We start from the raw sequence: 22,320 nt of genomic DNA on the forward strand, positions 1-22,320 counted from the left end.
CTTCCGGTTTCCCTCAGCCCACGAGAAGGGCCTGCTGTCGAGTTTCCTCCATGAGCGGCCCAGAGCGACGCCGCGCACCATAGAGAACAGCGGCTTGGGAGGCGGTCGCCGATCGGAAGTGCGGTCCGGGTGGTCGCCCCCGCCGCACAGCGAGCGTTCCAGCATTGAGGCGCCGGAGGGAAACGGGGGCGGAGGAGGAGGTTCCGCGCGGCGGAAGTGGGCGGCGGTGAGCGGGGACCGGCCGAGCGGAAGCGGCGGGGCCGAGGAAGGGGACGGCCGTCGCGAGCGAACGAGGAGGATGAACAACAAGTTCGACGCGTGAGTGCGGTCCGCGGCCTGCTCGGCGGGGGGTAGTCTCGGGGTGCCTGGGGGCGGGCGCAGCAGCAGGCCGCCCCCAAAGCCCCCCCGTCCTGCCCTCGCCCCCCACTGGGAGGCCAGAGCCCTTTGCTTGGGCGTGTCTTGGCGGGTGACTTCAGGGGGGTGGGGGTGTAGTGAGTGGGGGAGTGACTGCGGGGTGGTGACTTGGTGGTGACTGGGGGAATGGCTTGGGGGAAGTGATAACTAGGGGTGGTGATGCCTGGGGGAGTGACTGGGCGGTGGGGGTGATGGGGAGTGAGTGGGGGGGAGTGACTGGGGGTGGGAGTGACTGGGAGAGCAACTTGGGGGTGGGGGTGACTGGTGCGGCTCCTCACACAGGCTCCCTGTGGAGCACCCACGTTCCATGGACAACACAGCAAATGACTTTGAAGGGCTGGGATGCAGGAGGGCCTCTGCCCGCAGGGCAAGCGTGGGGCATGCGGTGGCCTTGGCAGAGGCTGCTTTCTAGGCAGGTTGTCTGAAGTTGTTGCTGCCTCTGGTCGGGATTCCTTCTCTCTACACAACTGCAAACACTAAGACGGTTGGAAGAGCCCTGCTGGATCAGGCCAAAGGCCCACTCAGTCCAGCCAGTGGCGTAGCTATCGATTGCGTGACCTGGTCCCGAGCTCAGAATGATGCCCCGGAAGTGATGTCACAATCGGAAGTGACAGCACACCCAGGCTTTTAAAAAAGTGAAAAGCGGGGGAAACCCACTTCCTGCCCCCAGCTTCTCATCACCTGTTTGCTCTGCCACCTCCTTTCCCCCAGCCAGTAGCATAGCTAAGGCCTTTATCTGTTATTGGTGGACAAGGAATATTTTAATTAGGTAAATAAATAAAACGTTTGCCCCATATTGGTTAGGAACACTGTGCAGGGGTGAAGAGGGACAGTTATTCTCTCCCTACTAAATGGAAAATGATCACCACTTGAAAAAGAGCCTCTTTACTCAGTTAGCAGGAGTAACTGTAGTATGGGGCATGGAAATGAGAGCTGACTCATATTAACACCTTATTGGTTCCTTGCGATGACATAACACCTCATTGGCTCTCAGAACAATCAGCCTTATAGGTCAGTTTTGAGTTAAGAAAATCCACTTTTTGTTTCAAAAGGCAGTTGTGTTTTCATTTTCTGGTTAATTGACCATAACTTTTGATACAATGCAGGTATTTCAGTGCAGTTTGTTTCATTGCATTTTGTGCTAAATTACTTTTCCAATGATATGTAACATGATGGTTTTATGTAACATGATGGATGATGTAACATACCAAGGTTTTCATAAGTTTGTCCACCAGTGTGAAGCTCAGCTTGTCGCCCCCCCCAAGCTTGTTGCCTGGTGCATTTGCTATCACCTGCACCCCATTAGCTACGCCGCTGAAACAGCCTCAGATGCTGTAACCTTTCTACATATAGGAAGTGACCCAGTCCAGTAATCATTTTGGTCACTCTTTTTTACACCTTTTATAGTTCTACTATGTCCTTTTTGAGATGTGGTGACCAGAACTTGATGCAATACTCCAGATGTGGCCTTACCATTAATTTGTACAATAGCGTTATAATATTAGCTGTTTTATTCTCTATCCCCTTAATTACACCGAGTATGGAATTGGCCTTCTTCCCAGCCGCCATACAGTGGGTCGATGTTTTCATCGAGCATGTTTTCGTCCACCAGTGCCCCAAAATCTTTTTCCCGATCTGTCATAGACAACCCAGATCCCTTTAGTGTATATGTGAAGTTTTTATTTCTTGCTGTAATGTGTATTGCGTTACACTTACTTACATTGAAATGCATCTACCATTTTGCTGCCTATTCTCCCAGTGTGGAGAGATACTGTACAAGGGAAGGAAACTGGGCATAGAAAATCAGTAGTGTGGAAAAGGTGAGTGTAAATAGTTGCAGAAAAAAGATGAATACGTAGTTGCCTGGGAACAGTTGTGTGCAAGAACATTTTGAAATGTGATTTGAAGTAAAGAAACTGGTGGCTTGCTGGATAATTGATTGGAACCAAAGGGAGTTTTTACTTATTTGTAAAAATTTTAACCTACTATTTATTTAGCCTGTGGGCTCTGAATTGATAATTTTTAAAACAATAAAATTGCAAATAAAGACAATGCAATAAAAATGGACAGATCCACTGGAAACATATCAATGCCAGACCAGGGTAAGCCATTTCTGCCCAACGTTGCATATATGCAACAGGGACCAAATGTGTACACCTGTGTGCCAGGCAAAAATAGGTTGAAACAAGTTTAAAAGTGTAACTCTGGGCAAATAAAAGGTGAAGGCAAAAGAGGCAAGTTCAGGGATGACGGAGAGGGGACATTGTCCTGCCCAGAAGATGACTCCAACAATAGGTCTGTGATTCAAGAAAATTGCAACCTCCCTGTTGCTCTTATTCTTGGGGGGGGGGGGGGAGTCAGGCAATAGCATCTTGTATAATGGGTAAGAAGCTAGTTCAGCGTCAAAATCCACACTAAACCTATGAGGCAACTGCTTTACTTGTCTTCGAGTGTGAACTTCTACATCTTCTTCCTGGACAGAAGGGGAAGCAGTTCAAAAATTCTATTCAGACAGTACTAAGAAGTCACAGTCTTTTGTGCTTCCTCTTCTCCCATAGTTGTTTTAACACCCAAAACCACACACAGTGTGGGGTTGGGTTGTTGTTTCCTTTTAAAAGTATTTTCCCTAGCAGCTTTTCTGAGGTAGGCACTGGGTCTTGTGAGAGTGGGCTACTGGTAGCCACATGCTTTCACACTGATTCTTCTTTTTTGTTCTTCTTCTATTATAGTCTGAAGGATGACGACAGTGGAGATCATGACCAGAATGAAGAGAACAGCACACAGAAAGATGGTGAGAAGGAAAAAAACGACAGAGACAAATCCCAGAGCAGCACCAAGAGGAAGGTATATTCTTGGCTTTCCACCATACATCAGACTCAGTAGAGAATTCTGAGAGAAAATTGTTAACTGTGCACAACTGACTAAGGGCCCAATCCTATCTGATTTTCCAGTGCTGGTGCAGCCATGCCAATGGGGCATGCACTACATCCTGTTGTGGGGAAGCAGTTCATAGAGGCCTCTTCAAGATATTGGAGCACTTGCTCTCTTACCTTGGGGCTGTGTTGTGATTGCACTGGTGCTGGAAAGTTGGATAGGATTGGGCCTTATGGTCACAATCCTATCCACATTTACCTGGAAGTAAACCCCATTGACTATAATGGGACTTACTTCTGAGTAGACGTGCATAGAATTGGGCTGTAAGACCCTACTGGCCTGCATGCTGTTTCCTTCCTTGTCAAAGAAAGTAATCTGAGTTCTTGACAAGTGTCAGTTGTGAAAATAGAAGCTATTATGCATATGAAATAATAGATTTGTATATAATCAGGAGAGTAATGGAAATGGGACTTTGGTGGCATAGAGTTGATACAACCTGGCTTGTAAGGACTACCTAAAAAAACCTGTACCCAGCATTCCTCTGCACTCTAGTGCAGGGGTCTCCAAACCACAAATCATGGGCCACATCAGGCCCTCTGGATGATTTCATCTGACTTTTCAGGGCCTCCTAATGCCTTGTAAGGCATTAAAAAGTCACTTCCAGTTTTTCAAAAATACCAGAAGTTGTGTTTTTTTTTTACTCTTTAAGTGTCTGTCTGAGTCCAGCAGAAGCTGCGAGCAGACTCATGCGGCTTCCGCTGGGCTCAGAAGACCTGGATTTGACACGCAGGAGGGCCAATGGACCCAAACTGCGGGTGTGGGATCTGCGGATATGGGGGGGGCATACTTAATTTAGCCACTAGAGGTGCTGAATGTAATACAATATAATGGAAAGAAATTATTCCATTACATTTCATTACATTCAGCACCTTTAGTGGTTGAATGAGATATATACTGATGCTGAGAGACCTGTAATATAAATATTAATTAAAGTTAATGTCTACATTAAACTTATATGGAGCAGAAACTGAAACAAAGGAAGTTTATGATGTGTCATAAGTTGTTTGATGCATTTTCAGAATCCATTCCCTGCTCTTCCTGTGCAAGTCAGTTCTGCCCTCTGCTCCCCTCCTCCTTCCAACGCCACCCACTTATCGTATTCAATCAAACTCTCCATGCATTTCTCCATGTATTTATTATCTATTTATTTTCTGCCCCCTCCCCCCCACTATGTCAGATATACAATGTGGCCCTCATGCTGGAAGGTTTGGAGACCCCTGCCCTAGTGTGACTGAGTAGCAGGATGAGGTTGTGCAGCTAGATGCAAGCTGGGTTCTCCACAACGTGGGCCATTAGGGGCAGGGGACATGTCCAGACCCTCCATGGCCCCTGGTTTTCCCAAGTGCACTTTGCATTCTGTATTATTTGTTTTCTGCCTTTTCTGAACAATTTGGTCCAAGGCATTTTAAGAATGCATTAATAGAAGCAAAACCCCATATAAATTGAAACAGAACTCAGGATAAACACTAAACGAAAAAATACAAACTCAGTAGATAAATATTTGCTAAATAATAATTTAGCAAATTGTGTACGTTTCTATCATTTATTCCTGTGAAGAAAACCAGGCACTGTACTTGGGGGAAATGGTAGTTAGGTATAGGGCCAAGCTAGCCCCGTAAGCCTTGATTCTCAGAGGGGCACCTTTCTGGTTAGGATGCCACTGAATGCTAATTGCTGGGGAGCAGCAGTGGGAGGGGACTGCTGCCTTGAAGCCCTACTAGGTCCTGGCTGCCTTCAAGCTGCCTTCAGGACCTACTAGGTCCTAGAGGCATTAGGCTGACCACTGAGGGAGAAGAGGCTGAACCTTGTTTGATCTAGCAGGCCTGATGTTCTTATAAGTCTTGGCAGTCATGGCAGGGGCCTGCACCCCCTACTGTCAAGGGCCCTTGACCCGCTCTTCACACACATGCCAACTATCAAAATGACAAGTGGTTTGCTAGTACTAGGTGAAGTTAGAGTTGGCAAAATTAAAATGACTGGTTGCTCCACAAAGAGCTTCTCTATGGCTCATGAATGTCCAAATAGATCTCCTTCACCCACAGCTACGGCCACTTCCTATATACAAATGTAAAGAAGAAGTTATTTGTACCCACTTTTTTCAATGTTCTAAGCATCGGCGAGCCCTGTGGAGGACTGCACAGGACTCCTCCTGCAATATCCTGCAGCCACTTGTAAGTGGCTTTCCACCCCTGTTAGCGATGTGAACCTAGGGATTGTGTTTCTGCCCTTGCCCCCTCCCCAACCCCTTAAAGGGACTGGGTACCCTTTACACAAACTGGTGTGTCACAACCCACCAGTTTGAGAATCATTGCCTTAGATCAGGGCCACCTTAGTCTCCAAACCCCAGTCCGGGGGCCAGATGCAGCCTCGGGCAAGCTTCTATCCAACCCGCAGCCAGCCTCTGAGCCCCTGAGAGCCTCTGGCCCAATTGACCAAACACAACCAGAGTTGTGCTTGTGGGGTGGGAGAATGGGGGTCCATTTAAGTGTGTGCTTTATTTCTTGGGCTGTGTTCATTCTTGGAGAAGTCCTGGGCATTTGAGCCTATTCATTTATTCATTCAACTAAGTTCCATTTCTAATGTGTTTATTTAAATTTTATATTTAATTATTTTTTCCTCGACACTGTTCCAGATATTTGATGCGGCCCTTTGGCCAAAAAGTTTAGAGACCCCTGCCTTAGATTATTATTATTATTATTAACAGTATTTATATACCGCTTTTCAACAAAAAGTTCACAAAGTGGTTTACAGAACAAATCAAATAACTAATGGCTCCTTGTCCCAATAGGGCTCACAATCTAAAAGATGCAAAAGAACACCAGCAGGCAGCCACTAGAAAAGACACTGCTGGGGTGAGAAGGGCCAGTTACTCTCCCCCTGCTTAAAAAAGAAGAGCACCCACTTGAAAAAGTGCTTCTTACTCAGTTAGCAGAGGGTCAGTTAGATGCTTGTTTGCTTCAGAGACCACAGGCTGCATGTGGGAAGGAGCAGCACAACATGGCAGTCTTTTCAAACAGACCCTTCTGGGACCTTGTACATCTGGCCTGCGACTGTTGGTGAAGTCTGCATCTCTGAAGGCTGTAGCCAGTCATCTGACTGAAGCCCCATACTCTTGCACTCAAGTGGTGGCTTCTTCTGAGGCAGGGCTTTTCAGACTGGGGTGTTGTGACGCCCCAGCTGGTGGGCCCTGGCCTGTTTCCCCTTACGGGGCGGGGGAAGCCTGGAGGCAGGGAAGAGGCAGCAAGGCAATCCCCAGAATCGCGCCGCTCAGGCGGACTGCAGGGGCTTGGGTACACTTACCAGATCCTCCTGCAGCCTCCTGGGGGTGGGGGGAGCCCTGCACGGCTGTCCGCAGGGCTCCCCGAAGCTTAATAAGTGAGAAAACTCTTAATAAGAGTTTGAAAACCGCAGCTCTAAGAGTTTGTCAGTGCTTTCAATTTATAGGATGATAGTCATCTGTTCGCTTTCTCCCCATTACCCTAAAGGTCATTGCAACTGATCCCTTAGTTAAGACCTCTAGCTCCAACAATTTAGTCAAACTCCTGTTGACCTCGAGGTAAATGTAGCTGTAACCCCCTATTACAATACTCACAAACCCAGTGCATCATGCTAAACCCCAAGAGGAACTCTATCCATTGAAAGGGAATCCTTTTTTTTAATAAAACCTTGCTACTGTGGGTTTTTCACCATCTAGTGCAATGCTTCCCAAACTTCTACAGAGAAATTGGAAACTTAGTAAATATTTGCAGGGAGGGGCTAAGGCAGTGATGCAATCACCAGGATTGCGCTACTGCGCTACTGAAATTGTTTTTTCTATTTACTAGGGGCAGTTCCAGCCTCCTGGGGGATGTGGGGAGCTTGCAGATACCTCCATGAGACTCCCCAAACCTTAAAATGCCTAAAAATAGCAATCATGACCTGGTTTCGCAATTGCGAATTGCACCCATTGTTTCAGCACCATCACTGCAGGGCCACTCCCGTTAAGGGAGAATGCCCTACTCATGATTCCCCTTGTGGGTTGGGACCCACCAGTTTGCGTACCACTGATCTAGTGTGACCAAGAAATGGAGGAGCAGAGCTATGCGGACAGTGTTGGGCTGAAGTTTTAGCAAATCCTGTTGCATTCCAAGGGGCATAGCAATGGTGGTGATCTTGATGAAGCTGGGTTGCTGGTATGTTAACAGGCAGGTAGAAGTCATTTCCAGTTTAAGACACTTAGGGCCCCATCCTATCCAGTTTTCCAGTGCTGGTACAGTTGTGCCAGTAGGGTGTGAGCTGCATCCTATGGTGAAGGGGCAGTCACTGGAGCCTTCTCAAGGTATAGGAACATTTGTTTCCTTACCACAGGGTTGCATAGTGGTTACACCGGAGCTGGAAAGTTTGATAGGATTGGGCCCTTAGGTAGGTCATGAGAAGCTCCCTGCCTGAAGCCCTGGAGAGCCACTGCCAGCCTGAGGACACCATGCTGGGCTGGATGTTCCGGTGGTCTGATTTGGGAGAAGGCAGTTTCATATCTCTTTGATGCAAAAGATAAATATGGTGTTAATAATGTCCAGCTTCCCAGTGTGGCTTTGTTGGCTTACTTGAACATCTTTGGAGTTCTTCTCTTTGCTTTGCTTTGATTTCATGTGTTTTTTCCCCACTCAGAGAGGGTCTATGTGGCATTGTATCACAGGGTTTGTTTGTTTTGTTTTGAGATCTGTTATTCTAACAGTTGGAGACATATAAAGGCATGTAGGCAGAGTTCATGAACTGGCCTTGTCTGATGAGTTGCTTTTGAGAGACACGAAATGCCCCTCATGGGGCTCGTCTGCTGCCAGCTTGGAGAAAATCGAGCGCACCAAGGTTTGCTAATCTCCTATTTGAAGTATAGTCGATTCCTGCCAGACTAATGATCTGTTTCAAGCTATTAACAGAGATGGAATTTCACAAAGAAAATGAGGCTAAACTGTTCTTTCACGCTCTCTGATGGCAGACTTCTAATGCTGCAAATGTCTCTTTCAGCCCTTTCTTTAGAGAAATGCATAAGGATAAATGAACATTTCTATTCCACACACAGGCTGTGGTTCCAGGGCCGGCTGAGCACCCCCTGCAGTATAATTACACCTTCTGGTACTCTAGACGGACACCCGGGAGGCCCACCAGCTCTCAGAGTTACGAACAGAACATCAAACAAATTGGTACCTTCGCCTCTGTAAGTGCATTTCTGTTGTTGCTCATTTAACTTGATTCAGTGTAGTTTGGGTGGCTGTGTGGGTGTTTGTGCAGTGCAGGACGTGGGGAGGAGTAGTAGCTTAGAATGTAGAGCACATTCACTGCATGCATTAACATCTCAGGTTCAGTCCCTTGGATCGAGGCTGGGAAAGGCCCCTGCTGGAGACCCTGGGGAGCTACTGCCAGGCCAAAGAGAACAAAACTGAACTTGGAAAATCCATGGTTTGACTTGCTATAAAGCAGCTTCTTCTGTTTGATGCTCATAAACCACATGCATGTTCTTGGGTGTGGAGCACCAGGCTTAGGGGGTAGTTGGGCAAAGTAAGATTGTGAGTGCTAGCAGGTGCCTTCATTGTCAGATGGAATGAAGGTGAATGGTGTGAGATTGGATGGACAGAATTTTTTCTCCCTCTGTTAAAGTTGACATGTCAAATCACTGTGTGACACAAAAATTGTTTATGTTGACTTGATGATGTTTATTATACAATTCAGAGGTGCTGGTTCCAACGGTAATCATAATTTTTTTGTTTCATCAGAACATTTTTAGTTATCTTAAAATTTGTGCTCTTGTTTATCCCATTGCTTAGTGCATTGTATTACATGTCATATTATACTACTGCATGGTGTAAGTTGTAGGTAAACTATTGATACTCTGCCAAAAACAGCAGCATTGTTGAAATCATTGATCCAAAATTAATAAAGAGTCATCAAAATATTCAGGTAAACATGAAATTGTTCAAATTTTGTTACACAGTAGTATTTTTAAAGCATTGACTCTATTACCATAAACAGAAAGAGGCACTTCAGTCATCCACAGGTTTGATACTTACCTTGATTAGTTTGCTGTTACTGTGAAACAATGACATTAACTTTAAGAAAAATGTTATTATAGTGTAACATTTTACAAACTTAGGAAAGATTTCTTTAAGTTTGAGCAATTCAGTGCATAGTCCTCCTGTTCCACTTTTAGCCCGGAACACCAGAGTTTGCTTACAGTTTGTTTTTAATTAAGTTAAAGAATGCAAACTTACAAGAACTATTAAAAAACTAAGTTTTAATGGAAGTGATGCTAAGGTGGCAGCAGGCCAGTTCCTCAGGCGTTATCAGCATGATTAAACCTTCATGGAACACTGTATATGGCAACCATTAAATAATACATCGTTGACCATGTTCCGTTGGCTGCTGTGCTGACCCTCACTGCCTCCATCACTCGCATGCCTGCCAACCTCAGAGTTCTCCACCATTTATTTTCAAGTCCACCCGGCAGTCCTGCAGCCAGGCCCCAATGCTCAGTGCACTCCCAGCCCCAATGGGTCAGAGACCCTTTTAAATGTTCTCTTTTTCAAAGCACCCAGAACTGCTCAAGGGTTGAAGGCGGGGGTTGAGTCTCAGTGGAAATATTGGCCTGACTAAATTACTCTTTGCTGGTGTGTACAAATGTACTATTCATTTTAAAATTACCCTGGGGCACGTAGTGTTAGTTTCAGCATTTGTGGAGAAAAGGGTTGCTGAACAGGTTTGGAACACCGAAACTCAGGGATAGGAGCACAAGCGCCTGGTTGGCGTCCTAACCAAAGAGAGTTTGGTAGGGAGAAAGTGCAGCAAAAATCCATAGGCCTTTCTTGCCTCTCGAATACCATTCCTCCTTGTCCAGCAGAGTAGAGCAGTTGCCCCCTTTCCTAAGCTAAGGATCTAAACCAGCATTTCTCAGTATTCGTCCCCCACTGTACCACATTGCATCGTCCACCTGTTGGAAGTACCATTGGAAGTAACTGGTGATGATGTCATTGCCACTTCTGCATGTCTCTTCCAGATTGGGAGGCCAGATGCAATGCAACAAACACCAGTAAGAAGCTCAAGGCAGACAAGAGGGCTTTTTTGAGCACACAAAAGCTCATGCTGGAGCTCTGCCCATTGAGCTGAACCTCCTACTTCTGCTTGTTGCGTTGCATTGCTGGTCTTGTTGCCAGGTAGCAGGAGTCTGGAGTCCTGTGAGTACCATTGGAGACCCTCTGAAGTAACACCAGTGGTTCAACAACAACAACAGTATTTATATACCGCTTTTCAACAAAAAGTTCACAAAGCGGTTTACAGAGAAAATCAAATATCTAATAGCTCCCTGTCCCAAAAGGGCTCACAATCTAAAAAGTATCAAGTATCACCGGTTGAGAGAAACCGATCTACACCTGTTTAGCAACAGGCATGGCTGTGGTGTATGGAGGAGTGAGAATGGGTATTTTGAAGTTCTACCCCTTTTTCCTGGAACTCTCACCCAGAACATCTGCAAGCTCCCCTTCCTCTGTCTTTGCTTCCTCCTTAAAACCTACTTTTTCCATGAAACTTTTTACTTATGCCTTGGCTTCTTGTTCTCTTCCTAAGCTAAACTGAATCTGTGCCTAATTATGAATTAGATTTATATTACGCCTTTCTCCCTGAAGGGCACCCTAGTCACCATGCCTATCCATCCTGTAGCTTTCCTCTTCCTTTATTAAAGTTTAAATTGCAGACTCCTTTAAGGCAGGGACTACCTTTTAGCTTATGGTGTTCTGTAGTGCACCAACATGATAGTGCTGTATAGTTACTGCAGGTGTTTAAATTTAAAAGCAGCTGCAAAGGTCTCCAATTCAGATCTGGATTATGGTGCTGAGAAAGGGGCTTGACTTTTTCCCCATGTTGTTTTCTTGAAACAGCAGGAAATGTACCCCTCCCCCCAACAGCTGTTTCTTACAGGGGAAAACTTAGGGAGTACCTGTGTGATATTTATTTATATCTGCTTTGAGGGAAAGTATGGGGGAAGTTTCAGTCAGAAAAATGAAATGGAGGGAAGATGAAAATGGAATGGGGTTCACCCCCCACCTCAGTGCGGATGTTGCAGTTTGCATTCCCGCCCACACTCTGCTGAGCATGGTTGCTATTAAGACTTTGGAAAAAACCACAGGAGACCCTATTCTTGGATTACCTTGTCATATGTAGTCTAACCCCAAGCTGAACTTAACCTTGCTGTTAGCAAAAGCAAGCAACAAAGCCTACTCTTAGACAAGTAGATTGGCAAGAGGTGCTTGCTATATGAGCCCACTGCCAACCATTGGCTACAGCTGTGGTTTTCAAACATTAGACTTTCAGGGAACCCTTTCTACTTATCTGCCACGAAACTCCTATGTATCCATTACAAAACCCCAGGGTGTTGCAGGAGCTTCTGGGTCGTATCCTAGGGCACACTCAGGTCATGTGTGAAACTGGCCTGACCTGTTGGGCCTCTCTAGCATTCCAGGTGAATGGCAAGTATATCCTGGAATACATCCCCAGCCCTGCCTTGCAGCTTACATGCCTTTTGCACTATGCAGTTATATCAGAGACAAGGGCGATACTTGTGAAATGAAATGAAACTCGCTGTTCACATGAAAGGCCGAGGGGGGTTAAACAAGATGCACCTTCTTGTGAAATAACTAAAAAAAATCTCCCCCATCACTTTGTGCATGATTGGGAGGTACCTGGGTTTAAACCAGTGGTTTTGTCACTGTTGTATGTTGTTTTGTTGTAAGACTGCAGTCATATATGCAGTTAACTGAGCATGTCCCATTGCACTCAGTTCTTGGTAGACCTGTATAGGCTTGCATGTCAAGTCTGGTACGATCTATTGAAAATCCGTTTTGGCCACTGGGGGGCAGCAGTGGTCTCCAGAACTCCCAGTGGAGACTTTGGAAATGTGTTGCACTAGAAGAAGAAATGAATGTAACCGGATCTATATAATTCCTCAAAGCTCTGTATGTGGAACCTCTTTACAAGCCACACGATGAAGGTTTACGTATAATTGCATAGAAGTTGTAAGGATGAATGTTTAGGGAGATGAACTCTCCGATGGGCATTGGGTTTACTTTTAGGACTGACACAGCTTAAGGCATGCCTTCAAGGGTCTAAGAGGGAAAACACTTGGTGCAGAATTGCATAGTGAGGCTCCCCCCCCAATCTTGGACTTGGTTAAGTGCTGGCAGGCCTAGGGGTTAGTGGGAGGAGGAGGAGGTGGCATCCAGGAAATAGCTGGCAAGAGGCAAGAAGAGCCTGCAACTGACTAACTGACTAGTCAGATATTGTCAGTTGACCCCAGGGTATTATTTCAACTCAATTAGTTACTGTGAAATGATCTTGGCGACATATCAATTCTGCATAGATGGTGGCTGCCTTTTTTTGACTGCATTATGGCTAGAAGGAGCGAGAGTCCCTTGCTCCCTGGCCCTATGTATTTGAGTTTATGATTGTCGTGCCATCCACATACATGGTATCTTACAATGAATAAGGAAGGGCAAGTCTCTGTCTTTAGGAGCGGACAGTCCAGATATTGGCACCAGAGAGGAAAGGGTTGGGTAATAGATACAGAATAAACGGGAAGAATATGCAGTTATTTCAGTTATGTGTACTCAATTGGTTACAGGGTGTTATGTGAACTAAAGGGTTGTGCTAAGGGCTTCATGGAAAAAGTGGGTTTTATGCAGGGTTTTGAAGGAAGTGAGAGAAGAGGAGGCATCACACAAATGTCCTGAGAGGCCGCGACATGGGGACCCTTCACCTTTGCTCTCTACCCTCCCAGTTAAGCTACAGGAACATCAGGAGCACAGTTGGGCTCGGGGAACCAAACACTCAAACGTTTGTCCCAGGAAACATAGCAAGTGCCCAGGAGGCAGGATTGCACCAAGTCCGTTGTGTGTGCTGTGATGATTAGAGGTCTTTGTGGGATCTAGCACGAAGCTATGTAAAGCTTCTGGGACTGGGAAGGGAGGGATGCGGAAATCCTCAAGAAGGCAGGAGCTTTATGTTTTATTTTTCTTTCTAGTATCCTAATAAATGTGTTAGAGCTGGTGAGAGACTGGGCTATGAATTGGAATGTTCATCATGGAAACTCTTTTTCCACCATGAACTCGCCATTTGACCATAGTTAAGTTGTTGCCGCCCCGCCCCCACTCTCTGCAATATGGGGGTCATAATACTGGCCTATGTGTGGGTTGTTGTAAGGATCACAACAGTACATGAAGTTTATTGGACATTCTAAAAGTTCTATATTAATGCTGGGTGATGTGGTGGTATTGTTTTTTTTTTTTAATGCTTGACTGGTCATCCCAACCATGGCCACTACTGTGGTCACCTGGGGCCTGTAAGATGGGACATACCTGCTGAAGTTAGCTGGCATACCACCAAGGGTCTCTGCAGTGGTGGGGCTTACTTAAAGCCTTGTCTGAGTTGACAGTGGCCCAGATAACTGGGCAGGCATTCAGCTGCTCTCCAGGAGGCTTGAAAGATCTTTGAATTTTTCAGTCAACACAAGCTGCTCCTCCCCTGCTGTTTTGCAGCCAGAAGCGTTGGCTGGGGAAGGACACTTCTTTTTGGCTCCTGGAAGGTTGTCTGACTTGATGGTTTGACTTTTATTCCAGGTGGAGCAATTCTGGAGGTTTTATAGTCACATGGTCCGTCCTGGGGACCTGACCGGTCATAGCGACTTCCATCTTTTCAAAGAAGGCATTAAACCCATGTGGGAGGTGAGTTGACAATCACTTGTGCTTGCTCACAGGTGTGCCTGCTGGCAGTGTGTGTGAGTTCGTTTTTCCAGTGTGGAGCAGACTTGAATCTGGGTTTAAGGGGCTGAGCTATGCGTAGTCTCACTGAGAGGCATTGTACAAGTCAGTTTTCTTCACATCAGCTTTCTGTCTGTTAAGTTTGCCTTAATGGGGGCTTTTTCGAGGCTCTGGAATGAAAATGTAAAGCTTTGCAAAGATGCTATCTTGGTGAGGGGGCTGAGTTCTTTATAAACATCTCTGCAGGATGATGCCAACAAGAATGGTGGCAAGTGGATCATTCGCCTCCGGAAGGGCTTGGCATCTCGATGCTGGGAGAACCTTATTCTGGCAATGCTGGGAGAACAATTTATGGTGGGGGAAGAAATCTGTGGGGCTGTAGTGTCTGTCCGGTTTCAGGTAAGGCACCCGGGGCAGCTGTGGGATGCATCTGCTGGCTTGGACTGAGAACCCCTTGTGTGATCATCTCCCATTGGTCGTTCTGCAGGAGGACATCATCTCCATATGGAACAAGACCGCCAGTGACCAGGCAACCACTGCCCGGATACGGGACACGTTGCGGCGAGTGCTCAATCTGCCCCCCAACACCATCATGGAGTATAAGACACACACAGACAGCATCAAGTACGTGCTGGGTGGGAGCGGGGAGCACTCGCGGCCACAAGCTTGTTTTCTATCAGCTTTAATGCTTAAAAGAGAAGTAAGGTCTATGCTATATGAGTAGGGGAGAGGTGGGGAGGGTACATGCATGCACGTGTGCTAAACTTTAAAGCTCTGAGCACCATTCATGTGGCTAACAAAGAACAAAGTTCCAAACCCCTTGTGGTTGCTTTTGCTATGGCATACTTTGCTCCACTGCCCATCTGCCCACTGCCCATTACACTTTGCTTGCCACTGGTGGCCTAGCTCAGTGATTTTTCCAAACTTCTGAGCCTCAGGGAATCCATCAGATAAGTCCCAGCACCTCTGTCATCAGACCCTTACAGAGGATTCAAGAGAGGTTCTTGAATTTCCTTCCTGCAAGATGCTGTCCGGGTCCTTTGAGCCTCACTGTCCTCTTGCACGAGCTGACAGTACTTCCTGGAACACTACAGCCATTTCCTTGTGAAAGGGAAAGTCACTAGTGACAGGCAGGGTGTCTCTGAGAAACACTGTCTGTTTTGACTGACCTCCTTAAGTAGCTCCTGGTGGCTCCTGCATATATTCAGGTAGAAGAATGGCATTAAATAAATACTTCCGGATTCCTGAAAACCAAGTTCTCAGACCCTTGGCCAAACCTGATATTTATTTTGCCTTGTTGGTTTAAAAATATTTAAGCCTTGCCTTTCCTACCAAAAGAAAACTTTGTGATAAGTAAACGCAATAAAATTCAAACGTCACAAATGCAGCCGCCCAACAATCCAGGAACCAGCATCTCCCAACACAGTCTCAAGTAGCATCGCTGCTTCTGGTGCTTGCTATCCTGGCATTGGATCATGGCTTTCCCTGTTCTGAGCCAAGGTGGCAGAAGAGGAGTGCTGTTTGAATACACCGCATTCCTGGGGAAATAAAATACAGAAGCTAACAGGGATTTATAGACCTATTAGATTTATAAATGTTCTCAGGAAGGCACTATGTAAATTTACTGTGCTGTACAAATGATTTCTAATCATAATAAATGCCATATTTTAAATCCTCCCAGTCCCCTGGTGACAGAAGCTCTTTAACTAGAACAGAGGATTATAGAACATGGAGAGGACAGCTGTATTTTAAACAAGACCATTATAGTTTACCATGCCAGGCCGTTCAAGATGACTTTTATTTCCCTGCAAAGTGATGAAGGATCGCTGCATATTTAAGAGCTTTCAGATCAGGGGTGAGGAATGTGAAAAACCTTTTGCACTTAAGTGCACCATGAGCAAAGGGGGCTGGTTGGGTCATGTGGGTGAATGCTGCAAAATTAACATAAACAGAGGAGGAGGAGGGGAGATGAAACAACTGAGAAGTAGAATTCAGTAGTAGAAGATTCTCCAGTCTAGCTGTTGAACAGGGCCAGTTTCCCTTTTCCCCAGACTATCGACAGGCCAGTTCTCAAGAAGGGAGGCAAATCTTCCCTAAGGAGCTGCAAGGAGAACTTAAGAACTGCTTTGGTGAATCAGATTAAAGCTCTGTCTAATTAGCAATCGTATCTCCCCACAATGACCTGCCAGTTGTCTCGGAGAAGCAGGATCTGATGGAGATGGCCAAAGTCCTCCTGTTGTTTGTCCCCAGCTTCTGACACACAGAAATGTGTTGCTTCTGAACATAAGAACATAAGAACATAAGAACAGCCCCACTGGATCAGGCCATAGGCCCATCTAGTCCAGCTTCCTGTATCTCACAGCGGCCCACCAAATGCCCCAGGGAGCACACCAGATAACAAGAGACCTCATCCTGGTGCTCTCCCCTACATCTGGATGAAACAGGGAGGTTTCATCCTTAGCCATCATGGCTAATATCCACTGATGGACCTACTGTTCGGAAAGCTGCAGAATGTGTAAACTGCCTTAGAATTAGGCCATTAGGAAGTGAATTGGGGGGAGAGGGAACCACATTCCATCCCAAACCAGATGCAATGTGTGCTGACTGGGCCCTGAAACTCTTTGCCCAGCATAAGTTAATTTATTATGGACTGATACTTTGATTGACAGTGCTTGTGGACAAGGAGTGACTCCCTGTTTGGGCGTGTGGAGGATTTCCATTTTGTGGCCCCTTCCTTCAGGCCTCCTAAAGAGGACTGGAACCATGACTTCTCAGATAAATGGGAATATAAATATAAGTTCATTACGGGTTACAAGTCATAGTAGGTATGTGCAAGCTCTTGGTTGTAGAGACAGGCTGCCTCTGATTGCCAGATGCAGGGGAGGACACTGGGATGCAGATTATGTCTGTTGTCTTGTGTGCTCCCTGGGGCATTTGGTGGGCCACTGTGAGATACAGGAAGATGGACTAGATGGGCCTTTGGCCTGATCCAGCGGGGCTCTTCTTACGTTCTTATGGGAAGATGGTAGAAAGGAAGGACAATTGTCCATCCCGTATCCAGTGACAAGAGAACAATAAGTTCAAGTATTGATTTAGATTAGCAGTTCTGTTTCTTCTTTGTCATATGTGCGTTTGCACATGCACATGCACAAACCATAAGAACAATGTTCTTACCTAGAGAGGTTATGGAAAGGAACTGGCTGACATGAACTGGCTGACATGAACAAGTATCCAGCAAATAATGTAAAACATTTTGCTTTGTGCCGGTCTTTCAGCCAGAGTCCCCGTCACCATCAATGTTGATCTCTGATGGGGCATTGAGAGAGACTTGGGAGCATGCTTGCAAGTTAGCATAAGACAAAGAAAGGGAGGAGTGCAGAGTCTGGGGGTGTGCACCCCATCGTCGTGGTTCTTTACTTGGCACAAGACCACCACTGGTCAGTTGCTGGAGCAGGGGAATGTTGGTTTGTATTTATTTGCACAGTAAGTGAAAGATTACACAGGCTTGCGGTCAGCGGTGATTTAGGGAGGAAGGTTGCCAAACACTTCGAAACAGAAGATGGAGGGTGTTTGTCAGTCAGATGTATTTATGTTGAAGTCAAAGGCCATGGGGGCATCTCAAAAATCAAGTGCTTCTACCATTGGGGTTGGCATCCTTCAGTCTCGGAAAACTATGGTATTGCGCTCTGAAAGGTGGTTCTGGAACAGTGTCCTCTCCAGTGCACGAAGCCTGGGTAAAGTAGATGTGGAGGATAGACTGTTACCCATGCAGCAATTCCCCCTCTCCACGTCGCTGGAATGGTCCATTGGAAAGGTAGAAGCCAATGCGGTTGGTTCCAGCGGTGTCGCAGGAGTTGCCAGAACGCGACTGTGTTCAGCCATGAACAGCCTCGGGGACTCTGGCTCTGGATTTTGCCTTGAGGTTGACTCCTGAAGCCTTTTCCACAACTGGATATAGCCACAAGGCAGTGGAGGTTTGAGGTCAGAGTTTCCTTCTCTTAGATGAGCTGCCTTCCCAGACTGACGAGTCCCATCTACCCGGTGGCTGTTTAGTCGCCTCTTATGACAAGTGCAGCCAAACTTGAGGGCCTATTCTTATCCCCTAGCCCCCAGGGGTGGGGTGGGTCGGGCCATGACAAAACATTAATTAACAGTATTTATATACCGCTTTTCAACTAAAAGTTCACAAAGCGGTTTACAGAGAAAACATATTATACAGTATAAAACAAATTTAGGAAGGGGGGGCAATCAGACATCATGCCCTGGGTCCAGTCCCAGCTCTCAGTGGCCCTGTTGCTTCCACCATACACACATAGTAGTAATTTTATTGTATTTTATCTGTTATTTTACTAATAATGCAATGATTTCACTGAATCATTCCTCTGAGATGAACTTGGCTTTGATTTGTTTTCTTAGTTAGGGCAGATGAAACTGCAACTGGTAATCTCCAGGTCCTTTATCATATAGTTTTGGGTAGGGTAGGTATGGAATCTGCCCAGTCCAAAATAGGAGACAGCTAAGTAAGGGCAACAATATGAGGTGCATCTTCCAGCTGTACCATAAATGCACAAAGAGTCCTCAGAATTTCCTGGGACTCCATCATAAGGAACTGTACACCTGATTCACTGGGAAACTGCAGGGACGAGAAAGCCGCTGTGTTTTGTTATCAGACGGATGGGAAATGTACTTGCATCCAGGCAGCGAGTCTGTGGGCCTTTTGTTATTGTGAAGTCTTTGCCACCCCCACCCCCTCTTTCCATTACACTTGCCAGCTGTGGTGATCCTTCTTTCCATTACTTCATATCTTGTTCTTGAGTATATCTGGAGAACTGAATGTTCTTACAGGCTTTCCTCTCCAAGGAACCAGCACCTGTGCGTGAACCGCCTGTAGTTATCTTTTGGTCTGAACCCACCTGTGTTGCATGGACAGGAGAGGAAGTGGCTGATCACTGGAGCAGACAGCCCATAGACATGCCCTTTCTGTGGTCACACTTCCAAGTGCCTGGATGGGATTGAGGGAGCCATTTATCTTGTGGTGCTTTTTTATCCCATTGGTGCTTATCTCATAAGAACATAAGAACAGCCCCACTGGATCAGGCCATAGGCCCATCTAGTCCAGCTTCCTGTATCTCACAGCGGCCCACCAAATGCCCCAGGGAGCACACCAGATAACAAGAGACCTCATCCCAGTGCCCTCCCTTGCATCTGGCATTCTGACATAGCCCATTTCTAAAATCTGGAGGTTGCGCATACACATCATGGCTTGTACCCCGTAATGGATTTTTCCTCCAGAAACTTGTCCAATCCCCTTTTAAAGGCGTCTAGGGTAGACACCAGCACCATATCCTGTGGCAAGGAGTTCCACAGACCGACCACACGCTGAGTAAAGAAATATTTTCTTTTGTCTGTCCTAACCTGCCCAACACTCAATTTTAGTGGATGTCCCCTGGTTCTGGTATTATGTGAGAGTGTAAAGAGCATCTCCCTATCCACTCTGTCCATCCCCTGCATAATTTTGTATGTCTCAATCATGTCCCCCCTCAGGTGTCTCTTTTCTAGGCTGAAGAGGCCCAAACACCGTAGCCTTTCTTCATAAGGAAGGTGCCCCAGCCCCGTAATCATCTTAGTCGCTCTCTTTTGCACCTTTTCCATTTCCACTATGTCTTTTTTGAGATGCGGCGACCAGAACTGGACACAATACTCCAGGTGTGGCCTTACCATAGATTTGTCCAACGGCATTCTAATACTAGCCGTTTTGTTCTCAATACCCTTCCTAATGATCCCAAGCATAGAATTGGCCTTCTTTACTGCCGCCGCACATTGGGTCGACACTTCCATTGACCTGTCCGCCACCACCCCAAGATCTCTCTCCTGATCTGTCACAGACAGCTCAGAACCCATCAGCCTATATCTAAAGTGTTGATTTTTTGCCCTAATGTGCATGATTTTACACTTACTGACATTGAAGCGCATCTGCCATTTTGCTGCCCATTCTGCCAGTCTGGAGAGATCCTTCTGGAGCTCCTCACAATCACTTCTGGTCTTCACCACTCGGAAAAGTTTGGTGTCGTCTGCAAACTTAGCCACTTCACTGCTCAACCCTGTCTCCAGGTCATTTATGAAGAGGTTGAAAAGCACCGGTCCCAGGACAGATCCTTGGGGCACACCGCTTTTCACCTCTCTCCATTGTGAAAATTGCCCATTGACACCCACTCTCTGCTTCCTGGCCTCCAACCAGTTCTCAATCCACGAGAGGACCTGTCCTCTAATTCCCTGACTGTGGAGTTTTTTCAGTAGCCTTTGGTGAGGGACCGTGTCGAACGCCTTCTGAAAGTCCAGATATATAATGTCCACGGGTTCTCCCAAATCCACATGCCTGTTGACCTTTTCAAAGAATTCTATAAGGTTCGTGGGCCATTTATCCCCTGTGCTGTCGCACTCTGCCTGAGAATACCAGGAATGGTCACAGCCTGTGTATGTCTTTCCAGCATTTGATCTCCAGTCCTCTGTGACTTTTGTAAGGGGGTAACTTAGAATTACTTCTTCAGCTCCTGCCTACTCTTATGGTCCAATTAGACATTAGTGATGCTTCTAGCCTTGGCCTATTTGTTCTCTCCTCTCACTGGTAATTAGCATGCGTAGGGGAGTGGCGGGGTTGCTGGTCAAAATAGAACTACAATGGAAGGTAAAAGCTGGGTGATAACCCTGCCCCCTCATCTTGTTCTTGATCTAGACTAAACCCCCTGCCTAATCATGCTACTTACAGGGGAAGGAGGAAGCGAGCAGGGCTAATGATATGGTTGGTCAGGTCTAGTGTCGGTCTTAGCAGCCATTACAGTGCTTGTTAGACTGAGGTTAAGAGTTTTTGTCTTAACAGTCCTCTCCTTTTTTCTTCTCGTCACTTCCCCGCGCCTCCCCTCCCCGTTGTCAGCTTCTGCAAAGAGAGCAGGAACTGGAGGAATGCAGGCAGTGAATAGTCCCCTTCCCTTCCCCCCACCCAGTGAAACATTGACCCTCAGGTTATCCCTGAACCTCGTTGTGGAGTCCAGTTTCTTTGCTCAGAACCGCCTTGGCTTCCACTCATCTTGAATGGAGATAAAATGACCTGAGGAGGAGGAGCTGATATTTTTTGAAGTGTCCCCATGCCTTGGTTGTGCTGCAAATCAAGATAAATCCCATTCAACACTGATGCAGGGCTACCCCTTAGCCAAAGAGTCTAGAAACCTGTAATTCTGCAGTCCACAGATTGAAAAACTGTGGCTGAGATAAATTGTGCAATTTAGGGAAATTTTGCTTCAACTGGCTTGGTTATGAAATGTGGATCTTTAGACTTAGATTTTGTTGGTGAGATTGCTGGTTTATTTTTTTATTTTTATTTTTGCTGCCATACTTCTTGCTGTGATAAGTGATAGGGAGTGGCAAACTGGGCAATGCCTCTGTGCGCTTCCAGTGTTGGCATACTAGACACTTGCTGTCACTTCTGGGGAAACTAGGATGTGAGAGAAAAGCCCCTGGTTTTGTCACAGATCTGTGCTTGTTTGCTGTGCCCTACTGTTCATCCCTTCAGTTTCCGCTGAGAACATACGAACCCTGCTGGCTTCATAGCTCCATCTAGCCAGCACCCTGTTTCCAGTCATGGCCATCTGGGTGCCTCTGAGAAGCTCACAAGTGGGACCTGAAGGCTGCTGCCCTCTGTCATGTGTCCCCAGTTGTCAGAGAGGGGCTGCCTCAGAATTCCCACTGAGCCGCCATGGCTAATAGTCTCTTATAGACATGTCCTCCTGTGCCTACTCAGTTCTGTAGCTCAGGATTGGGCTGGCCTTTCCTTGTCTTATTCCCCCTCCTTTTCTCCAGCCCCTGCTGTCACAGCCCCTGTTGTTGCAGCCTGTGAGGGGCTAACTTGGTGCCAGGAGAGACATGTCAGGTCCTTCCACACACTGCTTGAAGCAGTTTGACCCTCACCCTGGGGTGAAACACTTCTGAGGCTGCCAGCCAGAGGGAAAGGAAGCCTCCTGCTGAGTCTGCCTAGTGAGGAGTGTGCTTACTCATTGACCCATATCTAACTGTGGGCTTGTTTTTGAACAAAAAGGAGCAGGGTAGAAGAGCAGGCGAAGCATCTTGAGGCACAGTTTGTGATGGGGATTTCTGCAAGGCAGGACTGCTCTGAAATGACTCCTGTTCGTTTCAACGAAGG

The 22,320-nt window shown here is 46.5% G+C and overlaps 1 protein-coding gene across 2 annotated transcripts in view; it reads left to right on the plus strand.

Moving 5' to 3' along the window:
• The first annotated feature begins 209 nt into the window (after positions 1 to 209).
• Positions 210 to 22,320, plus strand: part of EIF4E2 (eukaryotic translation initiation factor 4E family member 2) — a 28,103-nt gene continuing 5,992 nt past the window's right edge. For both annotated transcript variants that reach the window (XM_066620324.1, XM_066620325.1), the window contains exons 1-6: positions 210 to 318; positions 3,144 to 3,258; positions 8,408 to 8,542; positions 13,986 to 14,090; positions 14,373 to 14,525; positions 14,614 to 14,750. In XM_066620324.1, the coding sequence (XP_066476421.1) occupies positions 299 to 318; positions 3,144 to 3,258; positions 8,408 to 8,542; positions 13,986 to 14,090; positions 14,373 to 14,525; positions 14,614 to 14,750 (665 nt within the window). In that variant the 5' untranslated portion in view covers positions 210 to 298. The remainder of the gene's footprint in view (positions 319 to 3,143; positions 3,259 to 8,407; positions 8,543 to 13,985; positions 14,091 to 14,372; positions 14,526 to 14,613; positions 14,751 to 22,320) is intronic.

The sequence above is a fragment of the Tiliqua scincoides genome, chromosome 3 (genome assembly GCF_035046505.1).
Source record: "Tiliqua scincoides isolate rTilSci1 chromosome 3, rTilSci1.hap2, whole genome shotgun sequence".
Lineage (NCBI taxonomy): Eukaryota > Metazoa > Chordata > Lepidosauria > Squamata > Scincidae > Tiliqua > Tiliqua scincoides.